Raw genomic sequence first — 24,218 nt, forward strand, 5'->3', positions numbered from 1 at the left:
TTAATTTAATCTAAAAGGTTAGAAAAAAAATTCTGATTTTATAATCGTTAGGATTGCATATAGATCTTGTATACTAACATATATGATATTTATAACAATTTTTCCTAACAAGGATTTTTCACTAAAAAGTTAGTTTTTTTGTTACATGAAATTAATTTTAAACTTTATAAAGTTTGTGGTTTAATTTTGTAATGTATATATATCTATACAAAACATTCAACAAATTTTATATGACAAACTATAAAAAATAATAATTTTAAATCGATATTAAAAATTCATCCAAACAGTAGATTTGAATTTAAAATTTATCCATAATTAAATTTCAAATATTTATATAGATATCAGAATTCGATTATTGAAAAATCGAATTTTGAACTGTGTTACTTTTATAATTTCTTTTTTGAAAATTTTTTCATTTTCTTTTAAATAAAAAAAATAATAAAAATTTTCTTTTTTAACTTTCCAAAATAATAAAATTATATATTTAAAATATACTTATAATTAAAAAATTATTTTAAATAATTTTTTATAAAATCAATATTTATATATTTATATTTAATTAAAAAGATATTAAATATAATGTAAAATTTGGAAACTATTGAACTTGTAAAGTAAATAAAAGAAATAACTAAAAATATACTAAAAGTGAATTAATTTAGTTTGGGGACTAGTCTCATCCTAACCCTACTCCAACCCACTTTATGTGGGGCTTTGGAGGTTGGGGCTTTTGAAAAACCCCTTATTGAGTGGGCTAGAAAATTGGGGCTTAATTTTAGAAGGGGTCAGGGTCAACCCATGGGCCAGGGAATCAAATAACACCTCTAGCTTGTGCACCCAGGTTTTACATAATCTGTATTTTGTATTTGTCTTTGCTGGGTAGGCAAGACTTTGAGAGAGTGTGTGTTTAGCGTCTCTTGATTAGGATTTTCTCTGTTTGAGAGTGTGTAAGGAAGATGCGTTGAGAAGTTTCTTGTATTCTTGACAATTGTAAATAGTGAAATCTTTCCAACTCAAGTTGTTTGGAGAAGGACGGGATGTAGACTCGATTAAGAGTCGAACAACTATAAAATTGTGGTGTTATTTATTTAATTTTTGTATTTTTTGGTTAAAGAATTTTTTGGAAACATATTAAGAACTTAATTTTTCAAAAACTGGTTTAAATCTAATTCACTCTTGAAATTGAAATATAGGGAACCAATTGTAACAAAAATCATGCTTTGTTTAAATTTCATTCAATGTGTATTAAAAATATTTTAGAAAACACATTGTTAATTGTTTTTATTTCTATGATTTCTACTTGTTCATCGAACTTAATAAACAAATATTTAAATTATATACGAAAAAGTGATTTTGAGAGTTGATTATATTTATAATTAACTGTCAGATGAGTTTTATATTTTAATATATCGGGGCAAAATACTTCTTAAAATAATTTGTTCTGTTTAAAACATATAAAAGAATCATGTGTATAGTAAGATTAAGAGGATATTTCAAATCACTTTGATTAACTTAGTTCGCATTTATATATTTGATTATAACTGATAATTTGTTTGATAAAAAAATTAAATAATAAAATAATTTTAATTCTATTATACCGTTTCTCTAATAAAACATTCTCTTATAAATTAAAGTTTTTTCTTTACTAAGAAAGTGTTATGTAACCCACGGAACCAAAGCCTTAAAATATATATATATATATATATATATATATATATATATATATATATATATATATATATATATATATATATATATATATATATATATATATATATATATATATATATATATATATAAAGATAGATAGATAGATAGATATAAAGAAAGGAATAATATATTTGAAATACTATTCTTCAAATATATTGTAAAATTAAATATGAAAAAAAAGAAAGATACAGTATGCATAAAACAATAATTAAGTGAGTGTGAAGGTATTATGCGTCTTGATAATCGGACCTAACATGTGTTGAAGTCGGATGTGGAAATTGCACATGTAGCCCGGTGTGTTTACACGAGAAAATTTTGTATTTTTTTTTCAATGTTAAAATCTAATTTCCCCTTATATATTATAAAATTCACAATGTTTACATTCATTTTTTCTAAAATATAGTTTTAGTTTCATAAATTTTAATTAAGCATAAGTTTAATCTTGAACTTTTTTTAACTATATGTAGTTTTGTTTAATTATTAATTCAACTATTTCCATTTTTTTATTTTAAATATAATTCAGTGGCATTATGAAAAAATATTTATCTACAAAATTAATGTAATTATAATATCCAATTTAAATAACATATAATATTATTAAGTAATATCACTTAATATTTAACCAACTCAAAACGTCCTAAATTTTGCATATGAAAATATTTGTTCACTTTTTCTTAGATAATTTTATTTATATTATTTGTAACATGTAATGTGTGACATCCCAATATATATAGAAAGCATATATAATAAAGACGTTATCATTGTATAATATAGGAAAGCAGTCAAGAGTAATTAAGGATTACAGTCATCCTTAGAATAGCGTGGAATTGAAAACTAGAGTATTAGAGTTTCTCTCCTAGAAATTACAGAAAATTTAAAACTTTAAATGTACAAAAGTTCTTCAAAGCTAGCAAATAAAAGCTAGCAAATCTAAGCTGCAGCGCTGTTGTCCCCATCAAGAACTGTTTCCAAAGTATCCTCCTTGCCATCTGCTCCCACCCAAGTGGGTGATCATTGCACATACCCAAACACAAACACAAACAAGTAGGGGTGAACTAGACATAAAAAAGCATGTTATTCAACCTCACATGACATGCAAAAATCACTCAAACATGGTGAAATGACATCACAAGACTTGTTACTTTATAAACTGACTCGTCCGGACTAGAATGATTGTCGAGCTATTGCGGGTCTTACACTCGTGGTGGCTTATGAAACTTGGGCTTCCCCACCCTACCACACTCACGAGGTTAGTCCGTTATCACTCACCTTGGGCCATATTGGAAGCACCCAAGACTAGGACCTCCTACTACTCCTCACCACATGGTTCAATCCTCTCTACATGAGAAGAAAGACCATTGGAGTTTCAGGATGACCCCCAAGACTGAGCTCCTACTTTCATTCTAAACACTACCAGGGCACCATCATGTATCCTCTCCTTGAGAATCATGGAATTACGTTCATGAACCATACTGTCACTTTGAAACTTAACCCAAGATATGAATAACCGGATACCACCATATTATCATAGTGAATCCAACATATCTCATACATTCACATACTTCCCACATAAATCACATCATTATAGTTCACAACCATGTTCAGATGCATAAATTCAAATCCAATAAAATCCAATCATCGTATAAATCATACAAACTGAATATATCACAAAATAAATTAACAATTCTAAAATATCACCATAAATGGTCACCGGAGAAGAATCAAATGTTTGATGAATCAAACTCACCATAAATGCCAGTACATATGACTAGTCACAACTTACTGGATTGGACTAGGGCTGCTCTATGATCAGGGATGTACCAACTTCGGTTTTTAAGATTTCTCTATCCTACCATCACAATTATAATTCATAATTCCATATCTACCACAATAACATGAATCCATCAGATATTTTCATTCCAACGAGATATATTGCATAATAATTTAACAGTACTCAATCTGTACAACAAGATTTAAGTTAAAAACATATCGAGTAGACTTCCAGGAAAGAGAGGTGTGTCACAATGGACAACTTAATTACCAAGTCTTTCCTTAGCCAAAGTGTTCCTCAACTAGTTTTTAACAAATTTCTTATTTACAGATTCAAAACAACAGCATATAATATTAACACCAAAATTCAATTTAGATAGATATACAGTAAGCATTAACAGTATTCACACAGAATTTCAAGACATGAAAAACAATACTAAATCATAATATAAAAGCTTAGAAAGGTTAGCTCCCCTACCTCTATTCTAGACTTCTCTTGCTCCGAATTTGTTTTCCCTGAAAACTCTCCAGAGGCTCTACTCTTCTTGCAACTAAAAATTTCTTCCTAACTCTTTATTTTCTATTTCTCAAGGTTTCTCACTTGATTCTTCCTCTCTTTGTACAAAATAGTCTCCCCCTCATGGCTATTTATAGTCCAAAAATTTTACTATTCATCAATTTTTTAATATTATTTATTATTTTAATATTATTTTATTATATTAATTTTTTAATTACTACTTACATAATGGATTCCTTAATAATGCCTTCAAATCCGAATGCTTTCTCCATTATCAATATTTTAAATTTTATTTTACTTTTTTTTTTACAAAAAGGTAGAAAAGAGTTTGAATCCATCACCAAAATTTTCTAACAATTAAGCTACCAAAATTTCTTATTTAACTTCCACATTTTATAAACTTATTATATTTTTCATTCACAAAGAAATTTATTATTACTAAAAATAAAATTGTTACTATTAAGGTAACTATTTTTCATGGGTCTTACGTAATCTACAAGATAAGTTAGTATATTTTTAAACATTATATATATATATATATATATATATCACATTTTATTTTATATATTAATCACATATATATATTATAATTTATACTTTTATATGTTATTTACAAAAATGAAAATATCCTTCAACAACATTCTTAATAAATAATATCAATTGAAACATGATTAATAAGATGTAAAGAATATAGTCACATCTTCAAATTGTTGTTTAATCACGAGATATTTTTAGAAGATTCATATATATATATATATATATATATATATATATATATATATATATATTAAACATGTTCTATTACATATTAACATGTGATTTGTGGAAAATACCATATATAAACATCATTCTAAGTTTTATACGTCAATTTTTTAAGTTAGATGTACCCTTGGTACTAAGCTAATTAGAATTTTCCCTATTAAACCATTTTATAAGAATTTGTTGATTAAATTCTGTTATCAAGATTGATTGATATTAATGTGTAAAATTTATTCTAACTTTCAATTAGAATACATAATTAAATAATCTAGTTATTCAATAATTATATGTTACATATTTTATTAAGCAAGAATCTATAACATTTGCTTATATAATTTAAGATTATTACAAAAAAAGTAAATATTATATGTCGATAAATATTAATATTATTTATAACTGAGGTTCCCTATACAATGTTTTTAAAACAATTCAAAATTTTCTAATTAAGTAAATAAACACCTCTATAAAAGGATTTCACATCTATTATTAATATATGACAAACTATAAAGTGAAGTATTCAACTTTTTTTTATTAATAAAAAATTAATTATCTTGATGAAAGAAAGTTATAAGAAAAATGTGGTTCTCATGACTTTAGAATTGGTAAATATTGAAGTTGTCAAGATCAATAATATTGAAAATTCAATCCAATGACTAGGAGAAGTCTCCTTTATTGTATATTTAGATAGTTAAATAAATAAGTATTTTTAGTTTTCCAAAATTACGGTTTAAAAAAAAAGGAACATAATTATATTTCAACCTAAAATAAAACGGAGAACAATGTAGAAAAGTAAAAATGAAAAATAAAAGTGGGCCGAGAAGTAAAACGAAGGGCTGGGCTTAGAGACAGCCCATATAACAGTGTGACTGATTGATTCGATGCATTGGTGTTGTTAAGGAAGAAAGGGTACGGTGTCGGAGAGAAGGAGTGTTAGTGTTGGGAAAAGAAAGAAAGTGTGAAGATGGCGTCGAGCGGAGCGGTGCCGTTTTGGAGAGCAGCGGGTATGACCTACATCACATACTCTAACATATGTGCCAATCTCGTCAGAAATTGCCTCAAGGAACCCTACAAGGCCGAAGCCCTCTCTCGTGAGAAGGTCCATTTCTCTCTCTCCAAATGGGTCGAGGGCAAGCCTGAAAAACCAAGTATTCTCATCTTCTCTTCTCAATTTTCATCATCTGTTTCGTTTAATTGCATCCACATAGATTTCATTTTAATTTCAGATGAAAAGGTTGTAACCATTGTTATACGTTTTATCTCTGTGTGGAGTATGGGAATGGATTCCCTCGGTCGCCAAAATCAATAACCCTAATTTTGGCATCGCAAATTTTGATCTTTATCTTCCTCGTAATCATGTCGTGGGAGGATCAATTCCCGTTTTGTGCGAATTAGCTGTCACCAGATCCTTCCCTTGACATGCTCCATTTCTATGTTTTTTTATATGTTTTTTAATTGATGATAAAAACTATTGATATGGTTCGCTAACCTTTGTCTCCGTTTTTTTAGTCTTAATTACATGTATGTATGTGTTTCTATGCATGTATATTGGTCGTGGCATCCATGGCTGTGGGTTCCTATTTTGTGGGAACAAGATTTGTTAAGATAACGCGTTGCACTTGTTAAGGATTATTGGAGAATGCTTGTCACATTACTTTGAGTGTTTTCTATTTTCATTTTCGAAGAAAACAGAAAATGAAGCTAAAGTATCTTTGGTTGATCATTAGAAAATAATTTAAGAAAATGTATTTAAACTCAGGTTAAAATTTCCAATAAGTTGTTTTTATTTTCTGTTTTCTGTGCTTTGTATCACGAGTAACCATGGGAGTACCTTGTCTCTGTTATTGATGAGCCATTGTACAGTTTTTTAGAAGTAAACAGGAAATTGAAATTGAAAATAAGTAGTGACATCATAGCAAATTTTCTAAATTTAACAGATTGAAAATGGAAATTTTTTTCGCAAACCAAAACTTCTCCTTGTTGCAAACACAATTTAGTGATACGGATTAATGGACAATTGGTTCACCGGTGCTGGGTTCTCTTGTCAAGCTAAAGTTCTTTTGGTATATCACTAGAAAATAATTTAATAGAATATTTCAATAGGATATTGTGATGTTTGGATAAAACATTCTAAACATACTTTTAAGTGCTGAACAAACTTTTGAACAAGGATACTCTTTATGTCCTTTACTGAAATTCTAAACATACTTCTAGAAGGGGTCCTTGAGTTGATGACATTTTTCTGTTACTCATCGCCAAATGTTTTTCAGCTAACATCATGGTCGTGTATTCTGACCAAAGTGTTCAAATTTCTTTTTCAGCTGTTCGTTCTGACACCCCAGGGCAGTGATTCGGAATGCTGGAAGCAATAAATGCATAAATCATTGATATCTGGAAGTTAATTGTCATTTTGAACCTTTTGTGGTTTTTTATGTTTAATTTCTTTGTTTTTTTTCTTTCCATGAAAAAAAACATTACTGGATTTTGATTCCGATGGTTATTCTTGTAATAATGAAGTTTAAACAAATGATTTTGAACTTAATGACAAGTGGCTTTGCACTTCAATCTGCTTCCAGGTCCTGAAATGAGAAAGCTGCTCAACTATGTTAAGCTGGCTCATAAGTTTGTGAAATAATCCTTGAATAAATTGAAATAAATCAGGTTTATATTTTTATTACGATATTTGAAGATTCATCAACACAGAATGCTTCATGGTTGATTTTATTATACCGAGTTCCTATTAGCCTTTGTAATTTCAATGATGTTTTTGAAGAAAAGTGGGATATATCATATCACACGCAATGCATCTGTCAACCGATGGTGCAAGTAGTCATTTTGGTGGTTAGAATGTCTTTTTAATGGTTCATTTTGTAATTAATGATTTGTGATTAGCTATGGCCAAATGGCACTAATGAGTTCTGAGTGAAAGAAATAATTTTTTACGAACAGAAAGACTAATCCAATAGCAAAATTTGCAGGCAGCACTTGCTATAATGCAAGTGCTAATGTCGTTTTTCAATCTATTCCGTCAAAACAAACACTTGACGAAGAAGGAAAATGGAAAATGGACAAGAAGCATTCTAAGTGTAAACTTGTTCTCAAAATGTGAAAATGCAATTCAAAGTTATTTTCTTAATTTTCTACATTAAGGTAGATTAACAGGTTTTCATGAAAAATTTATTTATTAGCTTTTCAATCAGTAACACTATCATTAAAGTACACACAATGATATATTTATGATAAAATATGTAGAGAAGTTTACTTATTAAAACTTAAATCTAATTTTACTTCAAAGATCAGAGGATAACCAAAAAAAATTACAAAATAATACAAAGCAGTTAATATGTTTTCTTAACGGATCTTGTGAAATGTAGAAGATAAGGAAATATGCATAAATTAAAAGAGTTGTTCAAATAGCCAGCTAATGGCTAATATTGATTATTTTGCTATGCTGTTTGCTGCTTTTTTAGGTAGTCTCGTGCATGTGCTTTATCCTTCTATATTTTGTACCAAGTGAGACCTATTCCATATTAGAAAAAAAAGAGATAAATAAAAAACAAAATTACATGTTAAAGTGAACTTTATCATGAGATTTGACTCCTTCCTCGTTCTTCCCATGGAAAAATAGAACACAATAATTCCACCCCAATTTTATACCCAACAAATGTTTAAATTATAAAATAATTTCTGCATTTTATTATATCTTTAAAAATAGTTCAGATAAAAAAAATCATTCCAAACTATTAAAACTCTCCTATAGAAAAAACAAACAAACTAATAACTGATTAATGATGCTACATCCTAATATATGAACCCATGTTGCCTCTTATCCTTAGTAATGATGTACTTTAAGACATGAAGTTTGTGTGTACTTGTTTTAACTGAAATCTGAGTAATTATAATTGCATTGTCAATTGTGACTCTTTATATAGAGTTTAACTATTTGAAAAAAATAAATCAATTATTTCATTTTATTTTTCTCAATTCAACCTTTTTCAATGAATGCTAGATAGACATTTTTTTTATCTTATAATAAAATGCCATAATTGAATATCTTACCACCAAATATATTCATTTGGCATTAATTTGATTTTTTTAAACATCCACTTTTTGGTGTAAAGGGTAAATCAATTACAGGTAAACAAACAAAAAGGAAAGTGTATATGGAGAAGCAAGTTATTATTAGTTGGAGAAGTTAGAGCAAAAAGCACATTATTTTATTTATTTATTTTATTTTGAGAGAAGAAAAGAAAAATAAGGCGTGGTGTGCTGGCAATCTTCTCCTCTCTTCTCTCTCCGGGGCAATCTTAACTCTTGCCTTCACCGCGTTGTTAGGGATAGAGAAATTGAAATTGAAATTGAAGCGAAACGGAAACAGAGTCTTCTCCTTTTCTTTTTCTTCTCTGTGCTGCTGAGTGAGCTTATCTCTTATTCGTGCGTAGATCGATCTACGTTTTGGATTCCAGTGTTTGAATTTGAACCCTAAAGTTCGGTGGTTGGTGATCTCGTCTCCGTTGGAATCTGTGGATATGGCGACGGCGAAGACATCTCGGTCGAGAAGTTCGGTGGCGAGTGCGAAGGAAAATGGACCTAAGCTTGAAGAAGGTCTCAATCCCTTCAAGACTGAAAAATTCGACGCAGAGTCCTATGTGCAGTCCAATTGCTCGCTCAACGATAAGGTTCATTTCGTTTTCCACTTTACCGTTTCCTATTAGTTGCATATTCAGTGATCCGCTCCAAACCTTTTCAATTGCGTTCGTTCGTAGTACCTCGTTTTTTCAAAACTCAGTTTAAATTATAAATCTATATTCGCAAGTTTATAGATGCTTGCTAAATTTCTCCTCACGGGGAGATGCATTGTTCTGCCACAGCATAAACAAACGACAGTAATGTACAGTGAAAATTTGGTGAATGATTTCTCTTTCTTTTTCTTGTCTGTCATGTTACTCTAATTGAGTATTTATTGTTATCTCAATAATATAAGCTTAATTATTAGCTATACCTAAATGTTTCTAGTGCTGAGGCCTATGAAGATCATTCAACTGGTTAGACTTATAGATATGAAGTTCATCGTTGCATGCTTCATTTCTTTTAATGTTCTCTTGACAATAAAATCTAAGTTGATTTTTAATTCAAAATAAAGCCACTCCTTAAAGCTAGGAAGTCAAGGGAGGACAAGCCTTATTTTAGATTGAAGTATCATGTGGCACACCTTAGCAACATGTGATATCCTGTGTCAATCCTGTTATTCATAAATTTTACAGTTTGAGATAGCTTTTACTTGTAATTGACTCCTTTTACTGGCTGAAAAGGGAAAATTTGTATCATACATTCTCGGTGCTCTATATGGCTATTAGATACATGTCTCCTTCAACATCTATTTAAGGCTCATGTAGTTGTGAAATAGCTTTCAACATGTAGTGATAGCCACTTAGGCATAATTTTTTCTCAATTAGAGTTGGACAAACTACTCCATAAGCACTAGAAGGAGAAGAAAATAAGTAGAAAAATGAAAAAAGTTTCTCCTTATCCTGAGATTAGCTTATACAAGTTAAAAAGAATATTTTGGAGAAGCTAATACAAGAGATCTTCTACAAATTAGCTTCTGCTTAAGCTAGTTTTAGCTGCCGGAGAAACTTATTTGATTTATTTTTCTTACTTTCTTCTCCTATGAAGACTTAAGGAAAAAATTTATCCAAACAGGGCTTTAGTCATATGTAGTGCTGAAACCTTTTGTTGGATCCGTCTAGTTCCCACCAGGTAGAGAAAAATTTTCTTGACCTTCACATTAAGGGTGTGCTTGGGAAAACTGCAAAATTATATTATTATAATAATCGATTATATGTATTATTGGTTATAATCAGAATGTTCTATGTTTTTATAAGTTTGTTGAAAAATGATTATATGATAATTAAGTTCGTTTAGATGAAAAAAAAAACAGTTTTGACATATAAAAAAGAGTGTATGATGCTGGAAAAATGATGTAACTTTCAGATTTTCAAGTTAAAAGAACAATTTATTTCTCCAGATTTTCTTTCAAATTTAAGTTACTTTCCTAAACACAGCTTATTTCACAAACATTTTTTCTGAAAAAAAACAGATGTAATCTAAGATTTCAGATGTTCCAAATATGCTCTAAGTAATGCTACTTTGTTCCTCAGGAAATTAAACAATTGTGCTCATATTTGGTGGACTTGAAGAAGGCATCTGCTGAGGAGATGCGTCGAAGTGTCTATGCTAACTATGCAGCCTTCATACGGTTAGTTGTGCCAGTTTGTATCAATATTTTGAAAACTGAGTTGGTCCTTTTTACTAATAAAGAAAGAGATTCAAGGTGCTGAAATCGCACTAAAATTTTGTTAAACTTGTAAACAATGTTAGCATACATATATTAAATACTTAAGTATACAAATGTTGTTATAGAAACTAAAATATATCTCTAATTCAGTATAATTGAGTAATGATACTATAGTAAGTTAATGTGGATAGAAAGAGAAAGAGGCAGTGGGTCTTTCTGAACTGCATAATCGTCACATGGAGCTGTTTCTTGAAAATCATTGTATATGAGGGTTAGTTTGTTTAAACATAAAATAAATGTTTTTGAAAAATTAAGTTATTCAAGAAGCAGTATAAGAAAAGCGGAAAACTGTTTATTTTTAAGATAAGAATATCAGACAAACACAAAAAAAAAACATAAATCTGCTTATTTTAAAAGGCACATTTTAAAAAAAAAAAAAGATAATTACAGGCAAACCGGTCCAACATTATTGACAATTAACTACACAAACAATTATTCAGGCAATGGATGATGAGAAATAAAATAAAAAGAAAAAAGAAAATTTTGAAAATTCTTGTTTGGGAGTTTGGGAACGGTGAGGTAGTTAATTGGGGAAAAAACTTAACATGATGAAGTATCATGTCTTCAATGTTTATTATTTCAAACCTCAAATTTATATAAGAAATATTAATAAAATTTATTGAAGGATTAAGATCTCACGCAGTAGTAATGTTGCTGTGGAGGATTTTTTCTCCTTCATTTTTGCTCAAATCCAACCACATGTAAAACTTGTGGCTTCAGCCCCTAAATTCATTGGGGCCATTTAAACTATCTGTAATTGAAATTTCCCTCTGATATACTGAGATTTGCACAAAGCATGCATACAAACCATGATAATCTATATAAACAAAATCACTTACTAATAAACACCAATGCTTTAGTGTTTAATAAACAGTCATCTACCACACCCTAGTTCTGCCTTTATTTCTCTCATAACTGAAGTATTTTGAGTGGTAGTGGAATAAAAATGATCTTTCAACCAATTTGGCCAGTCAGACTACAATCAGTTTGCATTGTTTTAATGGTTTTGAGGGGTTCTCATTCTTCGATTTAGAAGTCTGTCCGGACTGCTTACCAATTTAATTGGTTTGGTTTTGAAAATTCTGGTTTCAGTGGTTTGTACGCAATCTGTGTAAATCTTATGGTGCTTTAAAAATTCTAAAAATGTCCTAATATTTTATTTGTAACATCATGTGATGTCAAATAAATATTATATCAGCATATTATTGGAAAAAGGGTGTTTAGCATCTGACATTGGTCATTCTTATTTTGTTTGTGAGAAATATCTCCCTCCCTGAATGTTTGGGTGTGTTGGTTGGGGAGAGAGTTGTTCATGTACCTTTTTTTCTTTGCTAAATTACTCCAATCTCCCTTCTATTTTACGTTTCATAAACCAAAGCACTTATCTTAAAAAAAACTTCCTCAAACCCCCTCCTAGTTTATAAATTGATATAGGCAAACACAAAACCTTTTCTTTTTAAATTAAACTGAGATAAATATTATTTTTACAGATTTTGACATTACACAAAATCCGTTGTCCAGTCTATTTCTTAAACTTTACACAAACACCCCTGTATTTTATATACATTACAATCAAATACCTATACAATAATAAAAATTTTAAATTATTAATATTTAAAGATACAAAAATGTTAAGATAACATTGAAATGATTAAAGTAAATGATTTTTTTTAATAATGTTATTAAAAACAAAAATTATCAATGACAAGAATTATTTCAAAATTATTGCAATAAAAAAAACATAACGAAGTAATGAAAATTCTATTATTCAATTCTTTAACGAACAATTTTAAATAAATAGTTTAATTGGATCCTATTAATTATTCTTGTGACTAGGCTTTTAATAGAATTTTGTTAGAAAAAAATGAAGATTTTATTTTGAATATGAAATCATAATTTATTTTACTGTTTATTTTTATGTGTTACTCTAATAATATTGTAAAACCTGTCTTTTAAGGATTTAATATTTTAAATTTTACTATAATATGCTGGAATTTTATTGTAATGTATTTAAGAAATGGAAGGGATTTTATGTAGTGTTTAACTAAGAGGTTTGTATGTGACAAAATCTATCATCAGGATATCAAAGTGCAAATAATAACTGTGGGTTTAAACGTAACATATTTTAAAAATAGGAGGGATTTTGTGTATGTTCTAGAATTAGAGGTAGTTTTGTGGAAGAAATGCAAAATAGAAGGTACATTAGAGTTTTTACTTTACTCTTCTTTTTAATATACTTTATCCCTTCTATGTTTGGACCTAAAAAAGTAGCTGCTGCAATGTGTTTTAGCTAATGTTACTTAGCTGATATGTTGTGGGTCATATTTTGAATCTTAGCAATATTAATATTACAGAACATCTAAGGAGATATCAGATTTGGAGGGGGAGCTTTCATCTATTAGAAACCTGCTCTCTACACAAGCTGCCTTGATACATGGTTTAGCTGAAGGAGTTCACATCGAAGCATTATCAATTTCGAATTCTGATGGTTTTTCTTCAAATGCTACATCAGATTCTGAAGATAAGGAAATATCAGACCTAGACAAATGGTTGGTAGAGTTTCCTGATCTTTTGGATGTTCTCTTGGCTGAAAGGCGAGTGGAAGAGGCTTTGGCTGCTCTCGATGAAGGAGAACGTGTAGTTTCTGAGGCTAAAGAGATGAAATCTATCACCCCGTCTGTACTTTTGTCTCTACAGAATTCCATTGCTGAACGTAGACAAAAGCTAGCCGATCAGCTAACTGAAGCTGCTTGTCAGCCCTCCACACGTGGTGCTGAGCTACGTGCATCAGTTTCCGCCCTTAAAAGACTTGGAGATGGTCCCAATGCCCACAGCTTGCTACTTAATGCCCATCAACAGCGGTATCAATATAATATGCAAAGTCTTCGACCATCAAGCACCTCATATGGTGGAGCATATACTGCTGCTCTAGCCCAATTGGTATTCTCTGCAGTTGCTCAAGCTGCCAGTGATTCTTTGGCTATTTTTGGTGAGGAGCCTGCTTATACTTCGGAACTTGTCATGTGGGCTACAAAGCAAACAGAGGCCTTTGCTCTTCTGGTGAAAAGGCATGCATTAGCTTCATCAGCAGCTGCAGGAGGTTTAAGAGCTGCTGCAGAGTGTGTCCAAATAGCGTTGGGTCATTGCTCATTGTTGGAAGCTCGTGGTCTAGCCCTTTGTCCCGTGCTGTTGAAACTTTTTAGGCCTAGTGTTGAGCAAGCACTCGATGCTAATTTGAAACGAATTCAAGAGAGTACTGCTGCTTTGGCTGCGGCTGATGATTGGGTGCTTACATACCCTCCTACAGCTAGTCGTCAGAGTAGTAGGCCTTCAAGTATATCCATTAGTAATACAACAGCATTTCAACATAAACTTACAAGCAGTGCCCATCGCTTTAATTTGATGGTCCAGGTGAGAATTTCAGTTTTGACTTGTTAGACTGAAGTACTGAACAGAGATGTTGCATTGGTTGGGACAGTGGGATTAGATGTTCAAAAACTAAGTGTACAAAATATTTGTTATTTCGATTCCTTAAGTGAATATACTTACAATTTTCTTAGTCTTGTGCTGTTGAATCTTCTGTTTCCTGTGTTCTTCTTACTGAAGAAATAACTGCCTTCGTACAGAACACATACTCATCTGCACATTTTAATCTTTTTTAGATTTATACCGAGTTCTATATATGTTTCCTGTTTGGTTTAATGGATTTATTTTGTTACTTCACTTCATGCTGGATGTTCTGTATACAGGACTTCTTTGAGGATGTAGGACCACTGCTTAGCATGCAGTTGGGAGGCCAAGCCCTGGAGGGATTGTTTCAAGTATTTAACTCCTATGTGAACACGCTCATAAAAGCATTACCAGGATCAATGGAGGAAGAGGCGAGCTTTGAAGAGCCTGGAAACAAAATTGTACGCATGGCTGAGACTGAGGATCAGCAAATTGCATTGCTAGCAAATGCCTCATTACTAGCTGATGAACTACTTCCACGTGCAGCTATGAAGCTTTCCCCCATAAATCAAGCTTCCTACAATGATGACAATCGAAGAAGAACCTCAGAAAGACAAAATCGTCATCCTGAACAAAGAGAATGGAGGAGAAGACTTGTTGGTTCAGTGGACAGATTAAAAGATACATTCTGTCGTCAACATGCACTGGACCTAATTTTTACTGAGGAAGGTGATAGTCATCTTACTGCTGACATGTATATAAATATGGATGGAAATGCTGAAGAAATTGAATGGCTTCCATCTTTCATTTTTCAGGTATTTTGGAAATTCTTTAGTGAAATATTTTTCTACAGATTTTCTTATCTGCCTCGTTATTCGGAAACGTGAATTACAAATTGAGGAGTCCTAATGACACTGTTATTGCTTGAAATTTATTAGTAGTTACAAAATGAAAAGTGGAACTCATTAAATGAATATGAATAGGATCTACAAAATTTATGACTTTCATTGAATCTCAGCTAATAATAATGTCTACAAATTAGTGTATTACTAAGTTTTTCTCTTTGAATTTTTTTTTCTATTTCCCATGGTTTGCTGCATGTGTGTTTTGTGTAATATCTCTTGGTGGAAAAACCTGGAGGACAGGCGTGTGGATTATTGCTTACGACATGAAGCTCCATTCTGATTCTTTTAATGTGTTGTCCCATGTCCAAGTGTTCGTTTATTTGAAATCTAAGTATGCATTCTGAAATAGCTAATTAATCATGGTACTGAGCGAAATAATTTTCTTGAAGTGTCTGTTACTATTGAGTATTAACCTTAATTAGCTGGCTGACTAAGGAAGTTCTTAGTCCTAATATATGAATTCACTGTTTTGTTTGTGTTCCTTTTTGTGGTTAAATGTCTCCTTCTGCCTACCAAAAAGGGATTAAACATTGTGCCATTTCTTACACACACATCAACTTTATAATCACGAAAGAAATCATACTATATATGTTGTTTATGTACATCATGATCAAGCTTGAGGCGCTAGCAGCATATCTATCTCTATCTTCTATATTTTAAAGATCGAATTTGTCGTAGTCCTCTCTCACACATGCAATATTAGTGAGTTTGTTTACACTAGCATCGCATAGGAATTCACTTTACTTTCACATCATCTTACTCATTGGATCTGGTTCCTGTAAATTGAGCAGTTCACTCAGAGGGTAATGTAAATAAAATTCATCTATGAAAAATCAAATGTTGATGTTACCATTCATGCCCAACAAATCATATTTGTGTACCTAATATTCACTTTAAAGGGACAGATTGCTATTTATTGACATGATGCGGCAGTAAGATGAATTTCCATCGGATGCAGTGTGTAAAAAAATGTCTACACTTACAGTGTATATAAATCAGTATGTGTGTGTGTAAACTGAGAACACTGAAACATTTAACCTCCTATTTTCCCAAGACGACATGATTATTTTATATCTTCCTATATATTACCTGTATGTGAATTTAATTTTCAAGCGGACTTCTTATTGATTTCCTTTCCTCCATTGAATTTCTATAACGAATATATCTTGTATGGCCTTGTTCTACATTGGATTTGGATTACAGAGCCGTTATTCTTTATAACTCGTTTGATACACGTTGGATTTTTTGAATGTTTCTTTTTTCTTTTGCTATATGAATTATCTTTTCTCTTATGCTAAAGTCATTACAAATTATCTTCTAACTTCATTACCGAGTTATACTACAAATATTATTCAAGTATCTGATGAGGCTATTATTTTATTGTTCAGGAGCTTTTTGTAAAACTAAACCGAATGGCCATTATAGCAGCAGATATGTTTGTAGGGAGGGAAAGATTTGCTACGCTGCTCTTGATGAGACTTACAGAAACTGTTATGTTGTGGCTTTCAGAAGACCAGAGCTTTTGGGATGATATTGAGGAAGGGCCCAGGCCGTTAGGTCCCCTTGGTCTTCAACAGGTATGATATTGAAGTTTTTTTATTATAATACCATATAGATTTCTTTTGTTTTGGTTACCTGCCAGAACAGACAAAAAATTGATGCTTTCAAATGCAATTTAAATAGGAGAGGTTTATTTAGGATTAATATGTGCGATTCAAGTCTTCTATTACTTTATATAGATCAAAGTCTGGCCTTTTCTAACAAACAGTGCTACAAAAAACTTTAAATAATGAAGACTAAATTGCAATTGTGGCCTCTATTTAATTCCTGATCCACGATTTCGGTACTCCTATTTTTTTTCGCAACTTTGATCTATTTAAAAAAAATAAAATCAGCAATTGTAGTCTAAACATCCATTTTGGATATATTTCTTTTATTTTGATCCTGTTGAACCTTAAACCAGACATCCATTCAAAGAACCATCAAAAGATAATTTAATTAATTAAAATTTAAAAAGTAGAGGAGATAAACATAAGCAGAAATGTGGAACGAACCAAAGTGTCCAATTTTATGAAATTGGAAAACCAAAATCGTGGAGAAAAAAGTGAAGCCAAAATTGTGGATAAAAAATTAAAGGGGGACCAAATTTTAATTTAGTTTATAATAAATACTTTCTAATTTATTTGAATCATACTTGAATAACTAATTGAAAGTAAGTGTAGAAATAATCCAAAACAAATTGGAAGACGCGAAAATAAATACATTATGAGCCTAAATAATTACTGATTATTTTTCATTTGATGCATATTTGTTCGTTTATACAAGTGACAGATATCAATTAGTCTGTGCTATTATAAAAAACATGGAGAAACCATTTTAACAATGCTAATCACTTGGATTCTGGTCATACTTTCATCTCCATTATTGAAGAACACATTGAAAATAACTATTCCTCCCCCTCAAGAAAATTTTCCATGCTCTCTACTCTATTATTGAAAAATTAAATTGACAACATTGACCTTGTTGAATGCCTAAACATTTGTTGTGATGATTTGCCGACGCGAAAAAATCAATGGATACAAACTTACATGGTTGAACCTCGTGAACAGAAAAGTTTACTGTGGCCACATAATTTTTTTCTCACGTTGTGCAGTTCTATTTGGATATGAAGTTTGTCGTATGTTTTGCTTCGCACGGTCGGTATTTGTCAAGAAATTTGCAACGAATTGTCAATGAGATTATAACAAAAGCGATGTCTGCATTTTCTGCAACAGGAATGGATCCATACAGGTATGTTGTCACCATCAACATACTATCTTAACATGTAGGAAAATGTGTCTGCAAATGTCTTTTCTGTTAAAATTTTGATTTAAAAGGAATTTATGTTAATATATATTATTTTGCCAGAGAACTGCCAGAAGACGAATGGTTTAACGACATATGTCAAGATGCAATGGAGAGACTTAGTGGAAAGCCAAAAGAAATAAACGGGGAGAGAGACCTTAGCAGCCCTACAGCATCGGTCTCTGCTCAGTCAATTTCATCTGTGAGATCGCATAATAGTTCGTGAGGCATAGTTGCATCCTTGTAAATTAAGTCATTCGTGAAATTGGTAAGCAGATTTTTGTACTCTATGGAGATCTATCTCGTCATTGCTCCTCATCTTCTCCCTACGCAGCAATCATCTTACTGAATTTATTGGGGGGAATAACCCTGCATTTCTGTAGATTAAGTTTTCCATAGCCAGGTGTTTGCCAATATTTTTTCATCTTGTCAATTTGCCTGTTGGTTTGTAAATGTTGACTTGATTATTTTGTTCGCATTCTCAAACATTATTCTTTTCAAATAAGTGTACTTCAATTTTTGCATACCTTTTATTCTTTAGATTTTACTTGCTCCATGACACTGATTCTCAAGTTGACAGATTGGATGACTATTTAAGCACTTTACATTGTAAAACATCTAATAAAATAAAAGCTACACATTATCGATTTATTACAATGAAATTTATTTAAGTAATATAGTTTTGCAAAACCATTACAAAAATAAAGCAATGAAGAATTTAGTAAAGAATAAATTCAAGTTATTTTAATTTAATCAGATGTCCGGCATGGATGTTATTACAATTGTAGAGACCAAACTAAATGATGCACGATTTTGAATGCCATTTGTAAGTATTGAATTTATGAAATAATTAAATTAACTATATGCAAACCAAAGCTTCATTTCACGTGGAATTGAATTTTATTTACACATTCAGTATTGGAAATGCACTTGATAAAGCTGCTAAAATGTCATTTCATTCCTCTGGAAAATACTGCAAACGTAGTCAGCGGAAAAATGCCCATTAATAACGGTGAATTGTTGGCTTTAGTTCTAACAAAAGCACCCAGCGCTCTGATGCATCAGTGTTGGGTAGAATTGAATTTAGTACAACAATTGATGTGTCTAGTTTGATACTCAACTCCGAAGTTGCAATTTTCATTGCAAAACTTGGACCACTGTTCATAAAAAATAATGAACCCAGTAGTAGGGTGAGAATTCTACACCCATTACTCCATTTTCCTCGGGATTTATTCTTGACCTATCAGTTTCTTCTGTTACACAAATTAAACTTTTGCTACAATAATAGATTTTGAAAACTAGCAAAGAATTAGCATGTAGTGGACAAAATAAGTCAGTCAACTGTTTAATGAATATAACTCAAAGGGGGCGGCTTCACTTGATTGATAATCGACAGAAGTTGCAACCTAATTTGATTGTAGTTCACCAAAGCCAACAAAGTTTACCTGCAATGATATGACAGCAGTAATGGATCTCCCATTATTTTCTCGTATTGAAATCCTGTATAAATCAGACAATATATAACTCCGCGGATTTCCTTTAAATAGGTCTCAATAGCTTCAATATCAAAGCATTAACACCAATGCTCTGATTAAATGGAGTCATGAATGACGGATTGAATGGGGAAAATGTTAAATATGGTGTAATGAAAATGGTAATATGATAGTGGGAAGGGTAGCATGACCATTGCTATGACATCCTTATTTCTCCAGATCCTAGCCAGGTCGTGATATGTAATAAAAGTATCAGCACAATATGTCATGTCAAATAAGCACCAGATGAACCTAAAGTTAGAAAATAGAAGCCAAAAGCTTGTTTGAATAAGCATTCCTAATGCCAATGTACACAGAATGTATATATGACCATAAAGCACACAATTTAAACAAAATTTAGACCCATGCATCAATTCTACAGGTGATAATACCATCTAAGCCTACAAAAGTAATCTGGGAACCAACACATGTTGCCAAGAAATGCATGTCCGATTAGTATAACATAGCCAAATGTATGTATATGATGCCACTGTGCATTCATTCACATGAGCAAGGATGCTAATGGCGATGACTTGATGATCAATGGATGCATGTGACAGCAGCAAGATGCATCCTATTATGTGGTAATATTTGTTGGAGCATAAAGAACAGATTACATCCCCTTCAAGCTACTGATAAGTCATTGTTGGTGGAGCTCCATTAGCAGTGGGAACAGCAATAGGAATATTATCTTTCCTTTTTCCAAATGGATTTTTTGAATATCTACTGAGAAGTCAAGAAAAACACCAAAAAAATTCCCTGCATATAACAGAATCACAACCGAGTTTGTACCAAACTGAATGCCAAGGATAAGAACTTTTGAATCCAGCTTAAGAGATAATGGATGATAGAAAAAAAAATCAACACTGAAAACATATGAAGCCCGAATAATAAGATTTACTATATGATTTTGAGCTATAAAGCACTAACACATGCAACAGTATTCATGTTAGATCAGACTGCAAAACAATTAAACCCTTAAAAAGTAGTTGAATTGAAAGAAATCCATGGTTCTAGTATCATTGATGCACAGGCACATTAAAGAGAAAAAAAAACAAATTTGTGGTATGATGTTACAAATGCAAACATTTTAGTAAAAATGTCTTCCGTAGTCTCCAGAGGTACAACCCTAGATGCACAGTCAGCTTTTAAAAAGTGAACAGGGGAAGAGGATCAGAAAGAAAATATCAGGGTGCTTGACAATATAGAAAAGGATATTGTATCCGCATGCCAACGGAGCCAGAACTTGGGATAACAGCACCCTGCAGGTTATGGTGCACATGGGTAGCACTATTCACGTCCTGCGATAGGTCATGGAATGTCAAACCAAGGAAAATTCACCAGAAGCAAAGCACAAATATTCACCAACTAACAAGTTAGACAAAAGTTTATTGAAAGATCACTGACTTCAAACTCAATGAAGCAAACTGTATGCCTCTCCTGTCTCAAAATCTTCATTTGCTTAAAACCAGGTTGTCTGCAACACAAAGTTGATCCAAATAATGTTCCGAGTCTTTTGGGATAGAAAAATGCAATGTAAACTGAACAAAAGAACCAGTAGTCAAGGGCTAAATGTACTTACACACTGAAAAGGCCCCTTACTTCTTCCTCATTTATGTTCTCTCCCAAGTTCCCAATAAACAGGGTGTTGCAAGGAGGGTTATCTTTTGTGTTCTATTCAAAATAATAAAGTTAAAGATAGTAACACACTATATCATTCATTGTGTATAACCAAATCTAAATCAGAAAACATAAAGTTTCAATACATCAAACACCAAAAAAATCAGATAACTTGGCAAAGAAAAAAAAAAGCAATATAAGAACTCAACTAAAAAGCACCTTGGACTTTTTCCAGCCAGAAGATTAGTCAAGATATTATATGTAAAATTGAAAAAACCCTTTGTGTTCTTACACTGACATGAGTAATTAATGTACAGTCATTCCTAGAGATTTATAATTGTGATCTATAAAGCACCAGCACTTCAATTTGCTTCACATATTTGTATACGATATTGTAGGGTACTTCACCTAGACAAATGGATGAAGTATTCAAACCTATGTAGACCAGTACTTTTATTCGTTTCACATATCTGATACCAATGCTTTTGGATACTTCATTGGTATGAGTTGAAGGGTCCACATTTTTTCAATGCATTATTATCCTTGTCAATAACCATAGCTAAAATAGGGATAGTGATCATCATAATATGTACACCGAAACCAGTTAGGTCTACATTCAACAATTTATCCAGTCAACTCATAGCTAATGTCTCTCCACCTATACCCATTCGGAAATAAAATACCAAACTCTTAAATGTCTGTTCAGCATGTCATGAGTACAGTACTATGTGGATAAATTCACCATTTGTTCATTGGTATGAGTTGAAGGGTCCACATTTTTTCAATGCATTATTATCCTTGTTAATAACCATAGCTAAAATAGGGATAGTGATCATCATAATATGTACACCGAATACCAGTTAGGTATACATTCAACAATTTATCCAGTCAACTCATAGCTAATGTCTCCCCACCTATACCCATTCGGAAATAAAATACAAAACTCTTAAATGTCTGTTCAGCATGTCATGAGCACAGTACTATGTGAATAAATTCACCATTTGTTAAATTAATGATGCGAAATAAATTATCCAGAGCAGAGATCAGGTCCTTTGTGACCAAAAGAGATTTACAATGAGCAAGTGTCATATTCATACTATCATATAGAATGAGTAAACCAGGATTCAAAAACCTTCCTTTTAAAACATGTGCTGAAGATTACAAGACAAGGAGTGATAAATGCACTAAACCCATATCCCCTTTTAAAATATGAGCTAAACATTGCAAGACATGGAGTGATCATTGAAGGGGAAATCAAGTGAAACTAAATGTGTTAACCCATGTTCCCCGTTTAAAATGAGTTGACCAATGTGGGCCATGGAGCGATGACATAATCATTTACTAAGAACACATTTGCAAAGAATAAATTCACATCAAGTTAGATTTTCATGCAGAAGGTGCTACTATGGGGAGAGTTAACAGATAGACTGAGGGGAAATAAATATTTCCTGAGGCAGTTCCAAACATACATTAAAGCAATATTCACATTTTCAGCCACTCTCACCTGAACTGGAACATAACTACTAGGCGCTGCTATGGGAGCAGGAGTAGGCATTGGTACAGGTGCAACCGGATAGCCCGCATATGGATCATATGGAGGAGGTGGTGGTGGAGCCATGTATCTGGACCATAGAAAAACTGTCACAAACTAAGAGCAAACACATTGAAATAAGTAAAATCAATGCAATTGCAAACTAAAATTATTACATTGAGATAAAAATTTCTTAATTTTCTTGGAGTGGGTGTCAAATATATAGGCTGTGCTTACCCATGTGGCCCCCAAACAGGTGGCGGGGGAGGATGAAAAGGGGATGGAGATGTATAAGCAGTATGTGTATAATCCCCAGCCGTTCTTAATCGTTTACTTTGATCGAAAGCACCAGCATCAGCTCCAATTCCTACAATGAAACAATGAATGCCGTGCATTCAATTCAACCAATAAAAGGGGGTCATTAACACTAAAAATTAGAGTAAGCAAATGCGAAGCAAGCAAAGGTTTCGATTTCAGATACAGCTACAGATTGAAACTTCAAAGAAGCTCACCCCTTTTCACGAAGAGATTCTTTTTGGCCATCTCAGTGTGGAGGACGGACTTGGTGTCAGGATCGAAGAGCATGTCCTGGAGAATATCTTTGGCCGCGAGTGCTTGGTGCGGAGCGGTGAACAGAGCGAAACCCATTGGCTTTTCCGCTTTAAAATTCAACTGAGAAGCTTCAAAGCCGGGTAACCATCTCAGCAGATTCTGAAGTTCCCTCTCTTTCACGTCCTCGGGAAGACCGGTTATGAATATCGTTCGAACCTCGTCGCCGGCGTGAGGAGGAGCGGCCGCGGCAGCTGGAGGTGGCGGAGGAGGAGCGGCGGCCGCTGGGGGCCATTGCTGATGGTATGGGTGGATGCCGGTGCCAGCCATTGCGTGCGATCAAACCCTAACCCTAATCCTCAACTCAACCCCAATCTTCTTTCTCTTCTATACACTGTTCCTTGCTCCTCTCTCTAAAATAATGTTTGTAACAAATTTTCTTTTTGTTATTGAATTTTAAATAGATCTAAGAACCTCCACCGCTTCACCCAAGCAGTAATCATTTATTAGATTTATGTACACTATACTTAAATTTTAAATTATTAACTAATATTAAGTTTTTATTTCTTAATATGTTAAATATATTTGAAAAAATAAGTATTCTCTTAGTAGACATTTGTTTAGATCTATAAATTAGTCTTTGTTACAATGCAAGGTATTTTTCTAACAATATTTAATA

At 32.1% G+C, this 24,218-nt stretch overlaps 3 protein-coding genes across 4 annotated transcripts; 2 read left to right on the top strand and 1 right to left on the bottom strand.

Moving 5' to 3' along the window:
* Positions 1–5,634: 5,634 nt before the first annotated feature.
* LOC108337329 (ATP synthase subunit epsilon, mitochondrial) lies at positions 5,635–7,315 on the top strand. Its single transcript, XM_017573830.1, has 2 exons — positions 5,635–5,898; positions 7,072–7,315. The coding sequence occupies exons 1-2, from the start codon at positions 5,715–5,717 to the stop codon at positions 7,098–7,100; spliced, it is 213 nt and encodes a 70-aa protein (XP_017429319.1). The 5' UTR covers positions 5,635–5,714; the 3' UTR covers positions 7,101–7,315.
* Positions 7,316–8,980: 1,665 nt separating this feature from the next.
* Positions 8,981–18,833, top strand: LOC108338262 (exocyst complex component EXO84B). 2 transcript variants are annotated; one of them, XM_052879975.1, is made up of 7 exons: positions 8,981–9,429; positions 10,912–11,009; positions 13,463–14,519; positions 14,858–15,373; positions 16,852–17,040; positions 18,117–18,287; positions 18,371–18,506. In XM_052879975.1, exons 1-6 carry the CDS (start codon positions 9,280–9,282, stop codon positions 18,282–18,284), a joined length of 2,178 nt encoding a protein of 725 aa, XP_052735935.1. In that variant the 5' UTR covers positions 8,981–9,279; the 3' UTR covers positions 18,285–18,287; positions 18,371–18,506. The 2 variants fall into 2 exon arrangements, with proteins under 2 accessions (XP_052735935.1, XP_017430524.1); XM_017575035.2 differs by having other exon boundaries at positions 8,984–9,429; positions 18,117–18,253; positions 18,371–18,833.
* A 408-nt stretch (positions 18,834–19,241) lies between these two features.
* Positions 19,242–23,978, bottom strand: LOC108338380 (uncharacterized). Its single transcript, XM_052879976.1, has 8 exons — positions 23,503–23,978; positions 23,228–23,357; positions 22,964–23,081; positions 21,422–21,513; positions 21,247–21,316; positions 21,054–21,140; positions 20,457–20,558; positions 19,242–19,752 (listed from the first exon to the last, which is right to left on the bottom strand). The coding sequence occupies exons 1-7, from the start codon at positions 23,867–23,869 to the stop codon at positions 20,469–20,471; spliced, it is 954 nt and encodes a 317-aa protein (XP_052735936.1). The 5' UTR covers positions 23,870–23,978; the 3' UTR covers positions 19,242–19,752; positions 20,457–20,468.
* Between the last annotated feature and the right edge of the window lie 240 nt (positions 23,979–24,218).

This window comes from Vigna angularis, chromosome 7 (assembly GCF_016808095.1).
Source record: "Vigna angularis cultivar LongXiaoDou No.4 chromosome 7, ASM1680809v1, whole genome shotgun sequence".
Lineage (NCBI taxonomy): Eukaryota > Viridiplantae > Streptophyta > Magnoliopsida > Fabales > Fabaceae > Vigna > Vigna angularis.